Here is an 18221-nt window from a genome sequence, read left to right as displayed (position 1 = left end):
AACACAAGATAAGAAGGTCTGTGCGAGTTGTGAATAACAGGCCCTGCTTGCACAGACAAGATAAACAAGTCTGCGTACCAAATCGCAATCCAAACCGGGAGTTGTGAACTGAGTGAAGGTCTATACTTCAAAACGACCACCAGAGACCACCAGAGACCCTTCCTCAATTCAGTATGCTTGCACGGAGGTAGTCTCATACGCATTAGATTCCCTGGAAATGGGTGGGCACTTCTCAGAATTTAGATGAATATTTATATATTTTTATGTATAGAACGAGTGTGCTTTTGTCACTTCATGTGCATGATGTTCGGAGGAGAAATCCCCTGTGCACCCAGCGCTGCAATAAACCAATGTCAGCTTTCTAAACTGTCTTTTGGTTTGGAGAGTTTTATCGCTTATGATTTTTGGTAACACCCCCACTGACCACCACTCCAGGCTGCACAAGGGGAACTCTAGGCAGAAATATTTTTTTCCACAACACCTTCCAAATCCTACACGCAAGCCTGCAGTGCCAATAGGCTCAGAGGCATTATTGAGGGAGCCTAGTTAACGTTTCAAAGCTGCCTGTGCAGATGGAAGGGGGAAGCCCTTCCCTGTGTCCCTGCTCCTTCACACCAGCACCCTCATCTCAATCTGCGGAGCAGGTTTTGGAGGAAACGAGCACATCCACGGCCTGGGCAAGAAGCTGCTGAACCTGGAGACCGTGGTGAGTTGAAAGGAGGGGGTGACAAGCGGGCGTTCCTCTTTCCATCTCTTCTCCCCACCTGAACCCTGTCCAGAAATTGCAGCTGACGCAGAGCTCTCTTGGAGTGGGGGGGAGATGTGGATGCGTTGTCACAACGCTCCCACCAAGCCAGCATTCCCTCCAGCATGGGGTGGCGGGGGCGGGGGGGTTCAGCGGTCCTTTCCAGCTCCCTCCTCACCCTCGTTCCCCGCTTCCAGGCGGAGAGGAACCTTCTGCTGGAGGAGAAGGTGAAGATTCTGCAGCAGGAGAACGAGGACTTGCAAGTTCGCAGCCAGAACCACTTGGTGGTGGCGAGGTAAGCGCCGGTCCCACGCGCCCACCGGCTCCCCGGTGGCACCTCCCACGGGGGGAGCGGGACGCGCCTCATCCTGCGGTGCCAGCGGGTGCTGTGCGGGGAGCGGAGGGGGCCGCGGCTCCCTCAGCGGAGCCGTTTGCCCGCAGGCAGCTGTCGGAGGAGCTCCTGGCCGCCCGCGGGGACCTGGAGAAGGAGGCGCAGCTGCGGGAGCAGGCTCGCCGCGAGAAGGAGGAGCTGCTGTACCGCCTGCTCAACGGGGGGGACGGCTCCCCCTTCCCCACCGCTGCCGGCGAGGTGCCCCCCATCGCCACGTAGCACCCCGCCGACCGGCACCGAGCGCTGCCGGGGGGGCTGGCGGGGCTTTCCTCCGGGAGCGTGAGCCCGGGGCTGCTCTCACAAGGGCCCCCCGCTGCCGGGGCAGGACCCCGGGGCTGACCGAGCCCTCGGGGTGGCCCCGTCCCATCGGGGCGATGGAGCATTTCGCTGGACGCTCGCGCCTGCCTTTGCCCAGCCCTCGCGGGGCTGCACGGAGACCCCGGCCACCCTCCCCCTACTCCCCGTGCCAGCCCTGCACCCCTTCCCCTGCGGGGGGGGCTTTCTGGGGGTGAAAGGGGTCAGCCAGGACACACAGATGTGCATTGGGCTGGATCCGCCCCAGCGCTTGGCTCTGAGCATAACCAGCAGCAGTGCTGCCCGGGGGGGTCAGGCGAGGAAGATGAGGCGCTCACCGGGCTGGGGACGAGCATCGGGAGGATGAGGAGGGTGCCGGGGACATAGTGCTGTTAAGACACCTCATTCCCCGGGGGAGCATCCCTGGGAAGCGGGCGGCCAAGCCCAGGGCTGAGCCACAGAGACTTTGACGGGGTGGCAGCGACGGGCAGGAGGGACGGCTGCAGCGGGGTGTACCTGCCACCTCCGGCGCTGCCCTTGCTGTAGACCATGTCCGCCTGTGCCATTTTGGGCCTTGGCCTCCTGCTCAGGCTGCCCCAAGGCGATGACACCCACTCCTGCCATTTCCAGGGTAAGCAGGCCTTCCCCTGCCCGGGAGCTGCCTCACTCCCTGGGGAGGGGGGCTCAGACAGGGCTCCCACCCGTGCCCTCCTCTCCCCATCTTCAGCAAGCGGCTCCCGGGGATCGTTCCGGCAGCCCAGGCGTGCCCCCCCCCCGCTGCCACCCAGATGCCAAGCACTCCTTGTAGCCGCTGCCCATCAGCAGCACCACCAGCCCCCTCTTCTCCCCCACAGCCGGGCAGAGGCTGCACACCCCGAGGGGCACACGGGGGGAGCAGAGCATCCTCCCGAGGGGGAGAAGGCTTCAGGGGCAGCTGCCAGCAGGTCACAGCCCTCCCTGCTCCAAGCCAGCGCAGCCCCGGCGGGGAAGATGCTGCCAGCACGGCTGCGGGTCGGGGCTGGATGCACACAGGCACTTTCCACTGGGCGCACGGGTGTGGTGGGACGGTCACTGCACTGGAGGCTGTCACTGGCCTGTCCCCCCAGGGCACTCACTGCACCGTGCATCCCCATGGCTGCAGGGATGGGTGGTGGGGCAGCCACCCGCTTTGCAAAGCCACCTCAGGGATGTGGGGGGATGCACCAGATGCTGTAGCCATGAGCGGCGGCTGAGGGACAGGGTGGGCAAGGATACAGGAGGAAGTTGAGGGGTGGCAGAAAGTGGTTTCAAAGGAAAAAAAAATAAAATACAAACAACCCACAACCCAGTAACAGCGGCAAAACCATTTGTCTGCTTTATCCTCTCCAAACAACAGTCTTTCAGCGGGGGCTTGCCACGAGGATTCACGTTGCTCAGGGAGGTTCACCAGACTCCAGAGAGAACAGCTCCCAGACTTGTGTGAGGGCTGTGCCCCTCCGTGGGATGGGACCTTCAGCCCCGGGGGCCTCTTTGCCCCGCAGGCACAGGCTGGAGGGAGCCGGGCACTCGGGGACCAGCCTCTCTCCTTTATTGCCCTGGAGCAGACGGGCACCTCACAGTCCCTCAGTGCCCTGGGGGCACCTCGGCCGTGCTTGTTCACAGCTCCTGGTGTTCTGCCCCTTCTGGCGGGTGGTTCTCGGTGCTGTGCCGGATCCCGTAGCCAAAGTAAATCAGGAAACCTGGGAACGGGCAGAATAGGGTATGGGGGACCCTGTCTCTTCCCTCCCCTCCCAGCCGCAAAGCTCCCACTCCTTTGGGCCACACATCAGAGGACAGGGTGCTCCCGCCACCCTTTAACGTTAAAGTTCAGCATCACTTCCACCCGCCCACCACCCCTCTGCAGCCAGCAGTAATGCCCCGGCCTCTCAAACCAGCTCTGCTTCACGCAAAGAGGCTGCTGCCAGCTCTGGCACCTGGAGGGTGGCCAGGCTTACCGATGGCCATCCAGATCAGGTACCACATCCAGGCGCCCGCACGGAGCCAGGCCATCAGGACACAGTTGATGGTGATGCTGAGGAGCGGCAGGAAGGGCAGGCAGGGAACCTGAAGGGACCAAGCACAGGAAACAGGGTTGTGCCTTCACCCGCAGGCACTGGCTGGCCCACGGACCCAGGTTTCACAGCCAAATTTGGCTCTTTGCTGCTTTGGCTAGTTGCTGACAGGTGAGGAGAAGCCCAGCCTGGCTGCCTGGCTCGGAGACCTGAGCTGGCACTGCAGTCTGTGCTGGGGAGGGATGCTCGTGGAGGATGGTTTGGTTGACCGTTCCTGCACTGGGGCAGGAGGTGCTGCAGGATTTAGGGGGGAGGAAGTAAACCACTAGCAAAACCAACCCAGGGGGTCAGGACTAGGTTTCTCTTTACCAAAGAGCAGCTCTGGTTTGTGCAGCAGGCACTGGGCTCCGCTGGGGCTGCAGGAGGTGCCCCTTTGGCCTGTGAGACACAGGGGGAAGAAGCAGGCAGCCCTCACAGTCCCTACAGAAAACCGCGTGAGCTGCCCGGTGATGCCTCCGACAGCTCAACATGGATGCAGCAAAGCTCTGCCTGACCTGAAGCAGAGGGAACACTCCCCCTGTGTAACGTAACCTTTTCCCCATGGGGCTGCAGCACTTGCCTGCCCTCCATCCCCCAGGTCCTTCCCCCTGAGGACGGTCCCCGAGGGCTGGCCTCTGTGCTCACCATGAAGGATGCTCTCTCCTGGCTCTGAGGTTGCCTCCAGATGAGCAGAGCTGCCACCACGATCCCCAGGAGAGGCAGAGCCAGAGCAGCGACGCACCAAGCACCCCCGGCCTGGAGGCAGGGCAGCCCAGCGATGCTCACACAGCTCACGGCGACGGCCAGGGCGGCTGCGGAGGGACCACGGCAGCGTGTCAGGGCAGCGCTTCCCCACGCTGAGCCCGTCCCTCTCCCCGGGTGCAGCGCCCAGGCTGCCATGCTGGGAGGGACAAAGGACAACCAGGGCACCCGCCTGGGTGGCTCTTCATGGTGGGTCGAGCTTTTCTCTGCAGTCTGGGACGTGGGGGGAGCGGGAAGTGTCCCGAGGTCCCGTTGGGGCAGTCGGGAGAGGGCAGGAGGGAGCCAGGCTGCCCTGCCTGCATCCCACTGCCGGGTGGTTTTCAGGGAGCAGGAACCTGCCAGCCCACGCTACAGCAGCAATGTCCCCACGGGTCCCCCCACACCAGCTCCCCGTAAAGCCCACCCATCGCTCCCGGGCGTACCTACGGCTGCCACAGCCCAGGCCACCACAGCGAAGGACTCTGAGGTGGGATGCACAGGCGGCCACACAACACGGTGCCACCAGATCTGCACATCCTGGTCCTGCCCTGCACCAGTGTCCTGAGTGCTGGGGGGCCGATACCTGAGGAGAAGATACTGGATGTCAAGGTCAAGGTGCACCTGCAGCGCACCAAGGCCAGTGCCTTGCCCCAGGCATGGCCAACGTCAGACGTAGGGTGAGCCCTGTCCCCAGCAGTCTCACCTGAGCAGCAGCACGCAGACAGCCACCAGCGAGTAGGTCATCAGCGTGGCAATGCACATGATGTCAATGAGGACTTTCAAGTCAAAGAGAAGGGCCAGGAGAGCTGTGGGGATGAGAAGCCCTTTCAGCCTCCAGGCAGAGCTGGCAGCGCTGCTGCTGGGCCCATCTCAGCTCTGCTCCCCACCCCGGGTCCCCCAACACCCGCTGCAACATGACTCAAGCACCTCAGTGATCGGTGATGCTTTGGTCACTAGTGCAAAGCATCCCACCACCTCCTGCCTGGCAGCTCGGAGAGGATGAACTGGTGCCTGGGACATCACCAAGGCCAAACGGTCTTCACCCACAGCAAGGAGACCTCCCTCTGGCTGGAGAAATATTGCTCAAAAACCTCCTGGCAAGCTAGGGGGTCTATGTTCTCCTGCTGAAGGAGGGCATCCACCAAGCCCTGCTCCAGGTTAAGGGGTAGCCCAATTGCTCACCCACCTGCCATTCCTCCAGACACCAACGTTGCCACCACTGGGCACTGACGGCTATTTACTTTGGCCAGAGGTTTGAAGAAAAGTCCGTCTTGAGCCATTGAATACAGGATCCATGGTATGCGGAACAAGGAACCCAGGAGGCTGCGGAGAGGGGATGAGATGGGGGAAAAGAGGGCAGGAATCCAGGAGATGCCTTGCTGCCTTTTGCTCCTCCTTGGCTGCCAAGGGAGCTCCTGTTCATCTCTATGGTCCATGACCTTCTCAAGACCATGCTGAAAAGACCATCACCTCCCTCAACATATGATGAGGGACAGTATTGGGGAAGTGACGTCCACAGGTCACTGGGAGCCCTGTGCACACCGAGACACCCCAGTCTGCTCCTGTGGTCACGGTGCCACCAAATACCCAACCACTTCTGCCAATTTTGGGCTATAAGTTGCATGCCAAGGGGATGATCTCCTTGATCGTGAGGGGCCAGGAGGAGAGCAACGGGGTTTGAGAATGGGCTGAGGGATTTTGGCTGAGCAGAGCAGTCAGAAGGAAGGGGTTGGGGATGTGTTATAGCTCCAGTGCAACCTTGCTCGGGGCCACAGAGCTGCCATTGGAGGACTCCCCTCACCTGCTTGTCAGGGTGCACAGTGACCCCGCAGCCACAGCACACTGTGCATTGATCCAGCCAACGTATTCAAAAGCCAGTGGAAGTGGGCTCATGGCCTCCACAAGGTAGTAGGGCATCATCAGGGTGAGGGCAGCAGACACCCCAAAGTACATGAGGAAGCAGATGAGGAGGGAGAGGATGATGCTGAGGGGGAAAGATCTCTGTGGGTCCCTCACGTCTGCCCCTGGGGAGGAAAACTCAGTTGTAAAAATGGATGTTCATTCAATATTCCATATACCCCCATGGGAGGGGTCACAGAGGCCTTCTAGCAAGGACCACTGCAGCTCCTGGGCTCCAGGGCTATGGGGGTAGGGACTGTCTGCTCCAGGATTGTCCCAGGATTGCCACAGGGACTCTTACCGTTCCTGCTCTGAGCACAGAGGGCAGGAGAAAGCGGCTGCAGCACAGAGCCTGGAATGTGCCCATTCCCATCCCAGCCCTACACCAGCTCCCAGGGCGGAACGGAGAATCGCTTCCACGGCCCCACAGCCTGCAGGGGAAGGTCCCACCGGCATCTCTCCCCACCTCACTTACCTGTGGTAGTGATGTTGCTAAATCCAATAAATGCATAGAAACAGATAGAGGCGCCAGCCAAGGTCCCAGTGAAACCATAGGGCATGAAGCCTCCCACCCCAAAGGCACTGGTCACGTCGGCCACGGACTGGTTCCTGGGAGGAGGAGGAAGAAGACTCAGGCAGTGCAGAGGGGTCAGTGCAGTGGGGTCCCAGGATGGGGCCAGGCTGAACGCTCCATGCAACCTCCTCACCCCTCCGGCATCAACCCAGCAGGGCTTAGGACTTCTGCCAAAGGGGCAGGGAGAAATGGGAGAAAGCGGGATTGATTGGGATAAAGCATTCGGGGGATGACCCGGCCATCCCCATCCCCCTCTGAAGACAGCTCAGGGAGAGCAGAGCCCCTCATACCCAGTCTCGTGGGCAGCTGCCTGTGGCAGTTCATCCTCCGTGAGCTGCCAGTTGCTCAAGTCACCTTTGATGAAGCCACTCACTGTGACGAAGAGCAGGACAAGCAAGTTGACAGCTGTTAGGACTTTGTTGACTGTGGCGGACTCTTTCACTCCAAAGCAAAGAATCCCTGCGGATAAAAACAGCACAACTGGCCGAGCTCCCTGGATGACACCAGCCCCAGGGTAGACATTACTGGGGAGGGTGGAAACGTGGGGACAGTGGGTACAGTTAGGAAGATCTGCAGATTCCTCCAGATTCCCCCTGTATTCCCCATTCTTTGCTCAGGTACATGTCACAACCTCAGAGGGATCAGCACCATCCAGAAAAGCCCAAGCTGGGCTGAGGAGCTCATCCCACATGATGGAGGGTGGCACGGGGGGGGAGGCATCCTACCTGTCAGCAGGATCACCAGGACAGCAGCAAAGACATTCAGGTATTCTGTGAGCCCCACAAAACTCGTAGATGTTTCAGCACCGAAAATCCTCCAGATCTGCCCGTTGAGGAGATGGTCAAAGTTAGCGCTCCAGACCTTTGCAACACTGCTGGTACCTGGGGAGAGGTGGCAGCTGGGGCAATGATGGTGGCCCCATAGGGTCTGGGAATGACACCCAGCAAAGCCAACAATGCAAAGAGAAGGTGAAGGGATCAAAAGGGCTTATACCGATGGCATAGGACAGCACCAGATTCCACCCAGAGATGAAGGCCCACAGCTCGCCCATTGTCACGTAGCTGTAGAGATAGGCGGACCTGGCCAGGGGCACGCGGGTCCCGAATTCGGCGTAGCACAGCCCGGCCAGAGCAGACACCAAGGCTGCAATCAGGAAAGAAAGGACGATGCTTGGGCCAGAGATGCTCTTAGCCACTTGCCCTGTCATGATGTAGATGCCAGCCCCCAGCGTGCTGCCCAATCCCAAGGCGACAAGGTCCCCAGTGGAGAGGTGGCGGCGACAGCTGGAGCCCTCCAAGGTGGCTGGGACTCGCTTTTTGCGTGAAACAGTCTTCAAGCCAGAGAGCAGGCTGCCCCAGCACGGCATCTGCGGGAGAGGAAAGCAGCAGGCGTGAGGATGCTGCTGCCCCGTGGTCACTGCCCTGGGGATGTGACCCAAACCCAGCCTGAAGGTTTTCCTTTCAGCTCCCACCGTCCACACACTGCTTTCTGAACCCCGTGGGTGCTGTCCGTTTTCTGTCCCGGCTCAAAAAGCAGCGCATTTTGGAGCAAGATGGGGCTAAAGTGGCGGCGTTGCTCTCTCTTCCCAGCGAGAAGGGGAGCAAGGCATGACTGGGCTTTGCTGGGCTCTGTCTGATCCATGCTACAGTGAGAGGGGACAAGAGCACCTGCCTGGCCCCCTGCCAGTTCAGAAAGTCCTATTGCTCCAGCGGCATCCTCACTGACTGGAATCCCCACTGACCCAGCTGGAGACCCTGCCCACCGGTACATCCCAGCCCAGCAGCACCGAGGATCACAGGGCCACTCGGTCCCTGCTGCGGCGTGGCGCCCGCAGGGGACAAGGGACCTCCCTGCAGCAGTGCCAGCACCCTGGCCCGCAGCATGGGGTGCTGTAAGCCCTAATGACACAGGGAGCCCCAACCCCCAGGACAACTGCTGTGTCTCCTGGGGGCCAGAGAGCCACTGCCCGAGGCCAGGCCAGCTGGGGCTCTCTTCCCACCCCGCCGCTCCACAACACCGGTCCCACCCAGGGCATCTCACCCTCATGATTTTCCCTTCTTCAGCAAACAAACTACTTACTCTGGCCATCTTTTGGGCAAATTGTTCCAGCTGCAAGCCGACAGGGATGGCGAGCACCAGGCAGCCCCACTTACATTCTCCCCTTCAATCCCTTCTGGGAAGACCCTGGCTCTCCTCCTTATACCAAAGACTTAAGACATTTAGTCAGCAAACAAGGAACACGCCCCCTTTGCGTCAACTTTGTAAACACAAGATAAGAAGGTCTGTGCGAGTTGTGAATAACAGGCCCTGCTTGCAGGGACAAGATAAACACGTCTGCGTACCAAAACGCAATCCAAACCGGGAGTTGTGAACTGAGTGAAGGTCTATACTTCAAAACGACCACCAGAGACCACCAGAGACCCTTCCTCAATTCAGTATGCTTGCACGGAGGTAGTGTCATACGCATTAGATTCCCTGGAAATGGGTGGGCACTTCTCAGAATTTAGATGAATATTTATATATTTTTATGTATATAACGAGTGTGCTTTTGTCACTTCATGTGCATGATGTTCGGAGAAATCCCCTGTGCACCCAGCGCTGCAATAAACCAATGTCAGCTTTCTAAACTATCATTTGGTTTGGAGAGTTTTATCGCTTATGATTTTTGGTAACACCCCCACTGACCACCACTCCAGGCTGCACAAGGGGAACTCTAGGCAGAAATATTTTTTTCCACAACACCTTCCAAATCCTACACGCAAGCCTGCAGTGCCAATAGGCTCAGAGGCATTATTGAGGGAGCCTAGTTAACGTTTCAAAGCTGCCTGTGCAGATGGAAGGGGGAAGCCCTTCCCTGTGTCCCTGCTCCTTCACACCAGCACCCTCATCTCAATCTGCGGAGCAGGTTTTGGAGGAAACGAGCACATCCACGGCCTGGGCAAGAAGCTGCTGAACCTGGAGACCGTGGTGAGTTGAAAGGAGGGGGTGACAAGCGGGCGTTCCTCTTTCCATCTCTTCTCCCCACCTGAACCCTGTCCAGAAATTGCAGCTGACGCAGAGCTCTCTTGGAGTGGGGGGGAGATGTGGATGCGTTGTCACAACGCTCCCACCAAGCCAGCATTCCCTCCAGCATGGGGTGGCGGGGGCGGGGGGGTTCAGCGGTCCTTTCCAGCTCCCTCCTCACCCTCGTTCCCCGCTTCCAGGCGGAGAGGAACCTTCTGCTGGAGGAGAAGGTGAAGATTCTGCAGCAGGAGAACGAGGACTTGCAAGTTCGCAGCCAGAACCACTTGGTGGTGGCGAGGTAAGCGCCGGTCCCACGCGCCCACCGGCTCCCCGGTGGCACCTCCCACGGGGGGAGCGGGACGCGCCTCATCCTGCGGTGCCAGCGGGTGCTGTGCGGGGAGCGGAGGGGGCCGCGGCTCCCTCAGCGGAGCCGTTTGCCCGCAGGCAGCTGTCGGAGGAGCTCCTGGCCGCCCGCGGGGACCTGGAGAAGGAGGCGCAGCTGCGGGAGCAGGCTCGCCGCGAGAAGGAGGAGCTGCTGTACCGCCTGCTCAACGGGGGGGACGGCTCCCCCTTCCCCACCGCTGCCGGCGAGGTGCCCCCCATCGCCACGTAGCACCCCGCCGACCGGCACCGAGCGCTGCCGGGGGGGCTGGCGGGGCTTTCCTCCGGGAGCGTGAGCCCGGGGCTGCTCTCACAAGGGCCCCCCGCTGCCGGGGCAGGACCCCGGGGCTGACCGAGCCCTCGGGGTGGCCCCGTCCCATCGGGGCGATGGAGCATTTCGCTGGACGCTCGCGCCTGCCTTTGCCCAGCCCTCGCGGGGCTGCACGGAGACCCCGGCCACCCTCCCCCTACTCCCCGTGCCAGCCCTGCACCCCTTCCCCTGCGGGGGGGGCTTTCTGGGGGTGAAAGGGGTCAGCCAGGACACACAGATGTGCATTGGGCTGGATCCGCCCCAGCGCTTGGCTCTGAGCATAACCAGCAGCAGTGCTGCCCGGGGGGGTCAGGCGAGGAAGATGAGGCGCTCACCGGGCTGGGGACGAGCATCGGGAGGATGAGGAGGGTGCCGGGGACATAGTGCTGTTAAGACACCTCATTCCCCGGGGGAGCATCCCTGGGAAGCGGGCGGCCAAGCCCAGGGCTGAGCCACAGAGACTTTGACGGGGTGGCAGCGACGGGCAGGAGGGACGGCTGCAGCGGGGTGTACCTGCCACCTCCGGCGCTGCCCTTGCTGTAGACCATGTCCGCCTGTGCCATTTTGGGCCTTGGCCTCCTGCTCAGGCTGCCCCAAGGCGATGACACCCACTCCTGCCATTTCCAGGGTAAGCAGGCCTTCCCCTGCCCGGGAGCTGCCTCACTCCCTGGGGAGGGGGGCTCAGGCAGGGCTCCCACCCGTGCCCTCCTCTCCCCATCTTCAGCAAGCGGCTCCCGGGGATCGTTCCGGCAGCCCAGGCGTGCCCCCCCCCCCGCTGCCACCCAGATGCCAAGCACTCCTTGTAGCCGCTGCCCATCAGCAGCACCACCAGCCCCCTCTTCTCCCCCACAGCCGGGCAGAGGCTGCACACCCCGAGGGGCACACGGGGGGAGCAGAGCATCCTCCCGAGGGGGAGAAGGCTTCAGGGGCAGCTGCCAGCAGGTCACAGCCCTCCCTGCTCCAAGCCAGCACAGCCCCGGCGGGGAAGATGCTGCCAGCACGGCTGCGGGTCGGGGCTGGATGCACACAGGCACTTTCCACTGGGCGCACGGGTGTGGTGGGACGGTCACTGCACTGGAGGCTGTCACTGGCCTGTCCCCTCCTTGGGGGTGTTTATCCGGGGCGGGGTGTGTGTGTGCATGTGTGTGCACCAGGCCGATGTGCCACTGGCTGTAACAACTACAAGTCTGTGAGAAGCAACAGCCTTCCTTATCGGGGAAATATCATCTAAACACGGCAGCCAGGAAGGCAACAGGGAATCGGGGTCCGGGTCTCAGCTGATGGCCTCCATGGGGTGCCCTGAGTGGGAAATGGGGGTGCCTGTTGGGTCAGACCGGTGTCCTCCCAGGGCACTCACTGCTCCGTGCATCCCCATGGCTGCAGGGATGGGTGGTGGGGCAGCCACCCGCTTTGCAAAGCCACCTCAGGGATGTGGGGGGATGCACCAGATGCTGTAGCCATGAGCGGCGGCTGAGGGACAGGGTGGGCAAGGATACAGGAGGAAGTTGAGGGGTGGCAGAAAGTGGTTTCAAAGGAAAAAAAAATAAAATACAAACAACCCACAACCCAGTAACAGCGGCAAAACCATTTGTCTGCTTTATCCTCTCCAAACAACAGTCTTTCAGCGGGGGCTTGCCACGAGGATTCACGTTGCTCAGGGAGGTTCCCCAGACTCCAGAGAGAACAGCTCCCAGACTTGTGTGAGGGCTGTGCCCCTCCGTGGGATGGGACCTTCAGCCCCGGGGGCCTCTTTGCCCCGCAGGCACAGGCTGGAGGGAGCCGGGCACTCGGGGACCAGCCTCTCTCCTTTATTGCCCTGGAGCAGACGGGCACCGCACAGTCCCTCAGTGCCCTGGGGGCACCTCGGCCGTGCTTGTTCACAGCTCCTGGTGTTCTGCCCCTTCTGGCTGGTGGTTCTCGGTGCTGTGCCGGATCCCGTAGCCAAAGTAAATCAGGAAACCTGGGAACGGGCAGAATAGGGTATGGGGGACCCTGTCTCTTCCCTCCCCTCCCAGCCGCAAAGCTCCCACTCCTTTGGGCCACACATCAGAGGACAGGGTGCTCCCGCCACCCTTTAACGTTAAAGTTCAGCATCACTTCCACCCGCCCACCACCCCTCTGCAGCCAGCAGTAATGCCCCGGGCTCTCAAACCAGCTCTGCTTCACGCAAAGAGGCTGCTGCCAGCTCTGGCACCTGGAGGGTGGCCAGGCTTACCGATGGCCATCCAGATCAGGTACCACATCCAGGCGCCCGCACGGAGCCAGGCCATCAGGACACAGTTGATGGTGATGCTGAGGAGCGGCAGGAAGGGCAGGCAGGGAACCTGAAGGGACCAAGCACAGGAAACAGGGTCGTGCCTTCACCCGCAGGCACTGGCTGGCCCACGGACCCAGGTTTCACAGCCAAATTTGGCTCTTTGCTGCTTTGGCTAGTTGCTGACAGGTGAGGAGAAGCCCAGCTTGGCTGCCTGGCTCGGAGACCTGAGCTGGCGCTGCAGTCTGTGCTGGGGAGGGATGCTCGTGGAGGATGGTTTGGTTGACCGTTCCTGCACTGGGGCAGGAGGTGCTGCAGGATTTAAGGGGGAGGAAGTAAACCACTAGCAAAACCAACCCAGGGGGTCAGGACTGGGTTTCTCTTTACCAAAGAGCAGCTCTGGTTTGTGCAGCAGGCACTGGGCTCCGCTGGGGCTGCAGGAGGTGCCCCTTTGGCCTGTGAGACACAGGGGGAAGAAGCAGGCAGCCCTCACAGTCCCTACAGAAAACCGCGTGAGCTGCCCGGTGATGCCTCCGACAGCTCGACATGGATGCAGCAAAGCTCTGCCTGACCTGAAGCAGAGGGAACACTCCCCCTGTGTAACGTAACCCTTTCCCCATGGGGCTGCAGCACTTGCCTGCCCTCCATCCCCCAGGTCCTTCCCCCTGAGGACGGTCCCCGAGGGCTGGCCTCTGTGCTCACCATGAAGGATGCTCTCTCCTGGCTCTGAGGTTGCCTCCAGATGAGCAGAGCTGCCACCACGATCCCCAGGAGAGGCAGAGCCAGAGCAGCGACGCACCAAGCACCCCCAGCCTGGAGGCAGGGCAGCCCAGCGATGCTCACACAGCTCACGGCGACGGCCAGGGCGGCTGCGGAGGGACCACGGCAGCGTGTCAGGGCAGCACTTCCCCACGCTGAGCCCGTCCCTCTCCCCGGGTGCAGCGCCCAGGCTGCCATGCTGGGAGGGACAAAGGACAACCAGGGCACCGGCCTGGGTGGCTCTTCATGGTGGGTCGAGCTTTTCTCTGCAGTCTGGGACGTGGGGGGAGCGGGAAGTGTCCCGAGGTCCCGTTGGGGCAGTCGGGAGAGGGCAGGAGGGAGCCAGGCTGCCCTGCCTGCATCCCGCTGCTGGGTGGTTTTCAGGGAGCAGGAACCTGCCAGCCCACGCTACAGCAGCAATGTCCCCACGGGTCCCCCCACACCAGCTCCCCGTAAAGCCCACCCATCGCTCCCGGGCGTACCTACGGCTGCCACAGCCCAGGCCACCACAGCGAAGGACTCTGAGGTGGGATGCACAGGCGGCCACACAACACGGTGCCACCAGATCTGCACATCCTGGTCCTGCCCTGCACCAGTGTCCTGAGTGCTGGGGGGCCGATATCTGAGGAGAAGATATTGGATGTCAAGGTCAAGGTGCACCTGCAGCGCACCAAGGCCAGTGCCTTGCCCCAGGCATGGCCAACGTCAGACGTAGGGTGAGCCCTGTCCCCAGCAGTCTCACCTGAGCAGCAGCACGCAGACAGCCACCAGCGAGTAGGTCATCAGCGTGGCAATGCACATAATGTCAATCAGGACTTTCAAGTCAAAGAGAAGGGCCAGGAGAGCTGTGGGGATGAGAAGCCCTTTCAGCCTCCAGGCAGAGCTGGCAGCGCTGCTGCTGGGCCCATCTCAGCTCTGCTCCCCACCCCGGGTCCCCCAACACCCGCTGCAACATGACTCAAGCACCTCAGTGATCGGTGATGCTTTGGTCACTAGTGCAAAGCATCCCACCACCTCCTGCCTGGCAGCTCGGAGAGGATGAACTGGTGCCTGGGACATCACCAAGGCCAAACGGTCTTCACCCACAGCAAGGAGACCTCCCTCTGGCTGGAGAAATATTGCTCAAACAGCTCCTGGCAAGCTAGGGGGTCTGTGTTCTCCTGCTGAAGGAGGGCATCCACCAAGCCCTGCTCCAGGTTAAGGGGTAGCCCAATTGCTCACCCACCTGCAATTCCTCCAGACACCAACGTTGCCACCACTGGGCACTGACGGCTATTAACTTTGGCCAGAGGTTTGAAGAAAAGTCCGTCTTGAGCCATTGAATACAGGATCCATGGTATGCGGAACAAGGAACCCAGGAGGCTGCGGAGAGGGGATGAGATGGGGGAGAAGAGGGTAGGAATCCAGGAGATGCCTTGCTGCCTTTTGCTCCTCCTTGGCTGCCAAGGGAGCTCCTGTTCATCTCTATGGTCCATGACCTTCTCAAGACCATGCTGAAAAGACCATCACCTCCCTCAACATATGATGAGGGACAGTATTGGGGAAGTGACGTCCACAGGTCACTGGGAGCCCTGTGCACACCGAGACACCCCAGTCTGCTCCTGTGGTCACGGTGTCACCAAATACCCAACCACTTCTGCCAATTTTGGGCTGTAAGTTGCATGCCAAGGGGATGATCTCCTTGATTGTGAGGGGCCAGGAGGAGAGCAATGGGGTTTGAGAATGGGCTGAGGGATTTTGGCTGAGCAGAGCAGTCAGAAGGAAGGGGTTGGGGATGTGTTATAGCTCCAGTGCAACCTTGCTCGGGGCCACAGAGCTGCCATTGGAGGACTCCCCTCACCTGCTTGTCAGGGCGCACAGTGACCCCGCAGCCACAGCACACTGTGCATTGATCCAGCCAACGTATTCAAAAGCCAGTGGAAGTGGGCTCATGGTCTCCACAAGGTAGTAGGGCATCATCAGGGTGAGGGCAGCAGACACCCCAAAGTACATGAGGAAGCAGATGAGGAGGGAGAGGATGATGCTGAGGGGGAAGGATCTCTGCGGGTCCCTCACATCTGCCCCTGGGGAGGAAAACTCAGGTGTAAAAATGGATGTTCATTAATATTCCATATCCCCCCATGAGAGGGGTCACAGAGGCCTTCTAGCAAGGACCACTGCAGCTCCTGGGCTCCAGGGCTATGGGGGTAGGGACTCCCAGGATTGCCACAGGGACTCTTACCGTTCCTGCTCTGAGCACAGAGGGCAGGAGCAAGCGGCTGCAGCACAGAGCCTGGAATGTGCCCATTCCCATCCCAGCCCTACACCAGCTCCCAGGGCGGAATGGAGAATCGCTTCCATGGCCCCACAGTCCTGCAGGGGAAGGTCCCACCGGCATCTCTCCCCACCTCACTTACCTGTGGTAATGATGTTGCTAAATCCAATAAATGCATAGAAACAGATAGAGGCGCCAGCCAAGGTCCCAGTGAAACCATAGGGCATGAAGCCTCCCACCCCAAAGGCACTGGTCACGTCGGCCACGGACTGGTTCCTGGGAGGAGGAGGAAGAAGACTCAGGCAGTGCAGAGGGGTCAGTGCAGTGGGGTCCCAGGATGGGGCCAGGCTGAACGCTCCATGCAACCTCCTCACCCCTCCGGCATCAACCCAGCAGGGCTTAGGACTTCTGCCAAAGGGGCAGGGAGAAATGGGAGAAAGCGGGATTGACTGGGATAAAGCATTCGGGGGATGACCCGGCCATCCCCATCCCCCTCTGAAGACAGCTCAGGGAGAGCAGAGCCCCTCATACCCAGTCTCGTGGGCAGCTGCCTGTGGCAGTTCATCCTCCCTGAGCTGCCAGTTGCTCAAGTCACCTTTGATGAAGCCACTCACTATGACGAAGAGCAGGACAAGCAAGTTGACAGCTGTTAGGACTTTGTTGACTGTGGTGGACTCCTTCACTCCAAAGCAAAGAATCCCTGCGGATAAAAACAGCACAACTGGCCGAGCTCCCTGGATGACACCATCCCCAGGGTAGACATTACTGGGGAGGGTGGAAACGTGGGGACAGTGGGTACAGTTAGGAAGATCTGCAGATTTCTCCAGATTCCCCCTGTATTCCCCATTCTTTGCTCAGGTAAATGTCAAAGCCTGAGAGGGATCAGGCACCATCCAGAAAAGCCCAAGCTGGGCTGAGGAGTTCATCCCACATGATGAAGGGTGGCACGGGGGGGAGGCATCCTACCTGTCAGCAGGATCACCAGGACAGCAGCAAAGACATTCAGGTATTCTGTGAGCCCCACAAAACTCGTAGATGTTTCAGCACCGAAAATCCTCCAGATCTGCCCGTTGAGGAGATGGTCAAAGTTAGAGGCTCCAGGACCATTGCAATGCTGCTGGTACCTGGGGAGAGGTGGCAGCTGGGGCAATGATGGTGGCCCCATAGGGTCTGGGAATGACACCCAGCAAAGCCAACAATGCAAAGAGAAGGTGAAGGGATCAAAAGGGCTTATACCGATGGCATAGGACAGCACCAGATTCCACCCAGAGATGAAGGCCCACAGCTCGCCCATTGTCACGTAGCTGTAGAGATAGGCGGACCTGGCCAGGGGCACGCGGGTCCCGAATTCGGCGTAGCACAGCCCGGCCAGAGCAGACACCAAGGCTGCAATCAGGAAAGAAAGGACGATGCTTGGGCCAGAGATGCTCTTAGCCACTTGCCCTGTCATGATGTAGATGCCAGCCCCCAGCAGTGCTGCCCAATCCCAAGGCGACAAGGTCCCCAGTGGAGAGGTGGCGGCGACAGCTGGAGCCCTCCAAGGTGGCTGGGACTCGCTTTTTGCGTGAAACAGTCTTCAAGCCAGAGAGCAGGCTGCCCCAGCACGGCATCTGCGGGAGAGGAAAGCAGCAGGCGTGAGGATGCTGCTGCCCCGTGGTCACTGCCCTGGGGATGTGACCCAAACCCAGCCTGAAGGTTTTCCTTTCAGCTCCCACCGCCCACACACTGCTTTCTGAACCCCGTGGGTGCTGTCCGTTTTCTGTCCCGGCTCAAAAAGCAGCGCATTTTGGAGCAAGATGGGGCTAAAGTGGCGGCGTTGCTCTCTCTTCCCAGCGAGAAGGGGAGCAAGGCATGACTGGGCTTTGCTGGGCTCTGTCTGATCCATGCTACAGTGAGAGGGGACAAGAGCACCTGCCTGGCCCCCTGCCAGTTCAGAAAGTCCTATTGCTCCAGCGGCATCCTCACTGACTGGAATCCCCACTGACCCAGCTGGAGACCCTGCCCACCGGTACATCCCAGCCCAGCAGCACCGAGGATCACAGGGCCACTCGGTCCCTGCTGCGGCGTGGCGCCCGCAGGGGACAAGGGACCTCCCTGCAGCAGTGCCAGCACCCTGGCCCGCAGCATGGGGTGCTGTAAGCCCTAATGACACAGGGAGCCCCAACCCCCAGGACAACTGCTGTGTCTCCTGGGGGCCAGAGAGCCACTGCCCGAGGCCAGGCCAGCTGGGGCTCTCTTCCCACCCCGCCGCTCCACAACACCGGTCGCACCCAGGGCATCTCACCCTCATGATTTTCCCTTCTTCAGCAAACAAACTACTTACTCTGGCCATCTTTTGGGCAAACTGTTCCAGCTGCAAGCCGACAGGGATGGCGAGCACCAGGCAGCCCCACTTACATTCTCCCCTTCAATCCCTTCTGGGAAGACCCTGGCTCTCCTCCTTATACCAAAGACTTAAGACATTTAGTCAGCAAACAAGGAACACGCCCCCTTTGCGTCAACTTTGTAAACACAAGATAAGAAGGTCTGTGCGAGTTGTGAATAACA

At 60.4% G+C, this 18221-nt stretch overlaps 2 protein-coding genes and 2 long non-coding RNA genes across 5 annotated transcripts; 2 read left to right on the top strand and 2 right to left on the bottom strand.

Moving 5' to 3' along the window:
• The first annotated feature begins 85 nt into the window (after nucleotides 1–85).
• Nucleotides 86–2105, top strand: LOC122153237. The gene is made up of 3 exons (XR_006165097.1): nucleotides 86–706; nucleotides 943–1040; nucleotides 1187–2105. It is a non-coding gene; the product is annotated as an uncharacterized LOC122153237 (long non-coding RNA).
• A 653-nt stretch (nucleotides 2106–2758) lies between these two features.
• LOC122153234 (cationic amino acid transporter 2-like) lies at nucleotides 2759–8992 on the bottom strand. Of its 2 annotated transcripts, none has more exons than XM_042790208.1 (12): nucleotides 8793–8992; nucleotides 7707–8079; nucleotides 7439–7594; nucleotides 7004–7172; nucleotides 6615–6748; nucleotides 6042–6264; nucleotides 5427–5563; nucleotides 4944–5046; nucleotides 4684–4823; nucleotides 4145–4311; nucleotides 3404–3512; nucleotides 2759–3148 (listed from the first exon to the last, which is right to left on the bottom strand). In XM_042790208.1, exons 1-12 carry the CDS (start codon nucleotides 8799–8801, stop codon nucleotides 3066–3068), a joined length of 1803 nt encoding a protein of 600 aa, XP_042646142.1. In that variant the 5' UTR covers nucleotides 8802–8992; the 3' UTR covers nucleotides 2759–3065. The 2 variants fall into 2 exon arrangements, with proteins under 2 accessions (XP_042646142.1, XP_042646143.1); XM_042790209.1 differs by lacking the exon at nucleotides 8793–8992 and adding an exon at nucleotides 8754–8783.
• Nucleotides 8993–9272: 280 nt separating this feature from the next.
• On the top strand, nucleotides 9273–11370 carry LOC122153238. Its single transcript, XR_006165098.1, has 3 exons — nucleotides 9273–9680; nucleotides 9917–10014; nucleotides 10161–11370. It is a non-coding gene; the product is annotated as an uncharacterized LOC122153238 (long non-coding RNA).
• Nucleotides 11371–11977: 607 nt separating this feature from the next.
• Nucleotides 11978–18128, bottom strand: LOC104355943 (cationic amino acid transporter 2). The gene is given in 14 exon segments (XM_042790207.1): nucleotides 11978–12367; nucleotides 12623–12731; nucleotides 13364–13530; nucleotides 13903–14042; nucleotides 14163–14265; nucleotides 14646–14782; nucleotides 15261–15483; nucleotides 15817–15950; nucleotides 16206–16374; nucleotides 16641–16773; nucleotides 16776–16798; nucleotides 16911–17145; nucleotides 17147–17284; nucleotides 17998–18128. Coding segments are annotated over 14 exon segments (1803 nt in total). The 5' UTR covers nucleotides 18007–18128; the 3' UTR covers nucleotides 11978–12284.
• Between the last annotated feature and the right edge of the window lie 93 nt (nucleotides 18129–18221).

This window comes from Tyto alba, unplaced genomic scaffold (assembly GCF_018691265.1).
Source record: "Tyto alba isolate M040663 unplaced genomic scaffold, T.alba_DEE_v4.0 Super-Scaffold_17, whole genome shotgun sequence".
Classification (NCBI taxonomy): domain Eukaryota; kingdom Metazoa; phylum Chordata; class Aves; order Strigiformes; family Tytonidae; genus Tyto; species Tyto alba.
The sequence above is the reverse complement of the archived record's forward strand: the minus strand, read 5'-3'. Positions and strand labels throughout refer to the sequence as shown.

Excerpts from the sequence above, each read along its gene's own strand:
- LOC122153234 (XM_042790208.1), bottom strand. Across the intron at positions 3,513-4,144 it reads AGGAGAGAGCATCCTTCATG|GTTCCCTGCCTGCCCTTCCT; the intron begins GTGAGCACAGAG and ends TGGTCCCTTCAG. Across the intron at positions 3,149-3,403 it reads CCTGATCTGGATGGCCATCG|GTTTCCTGATTTACTTTGGC; the intron begins GTAAGCCTGGCC and ends GCCCGTTCCCAG.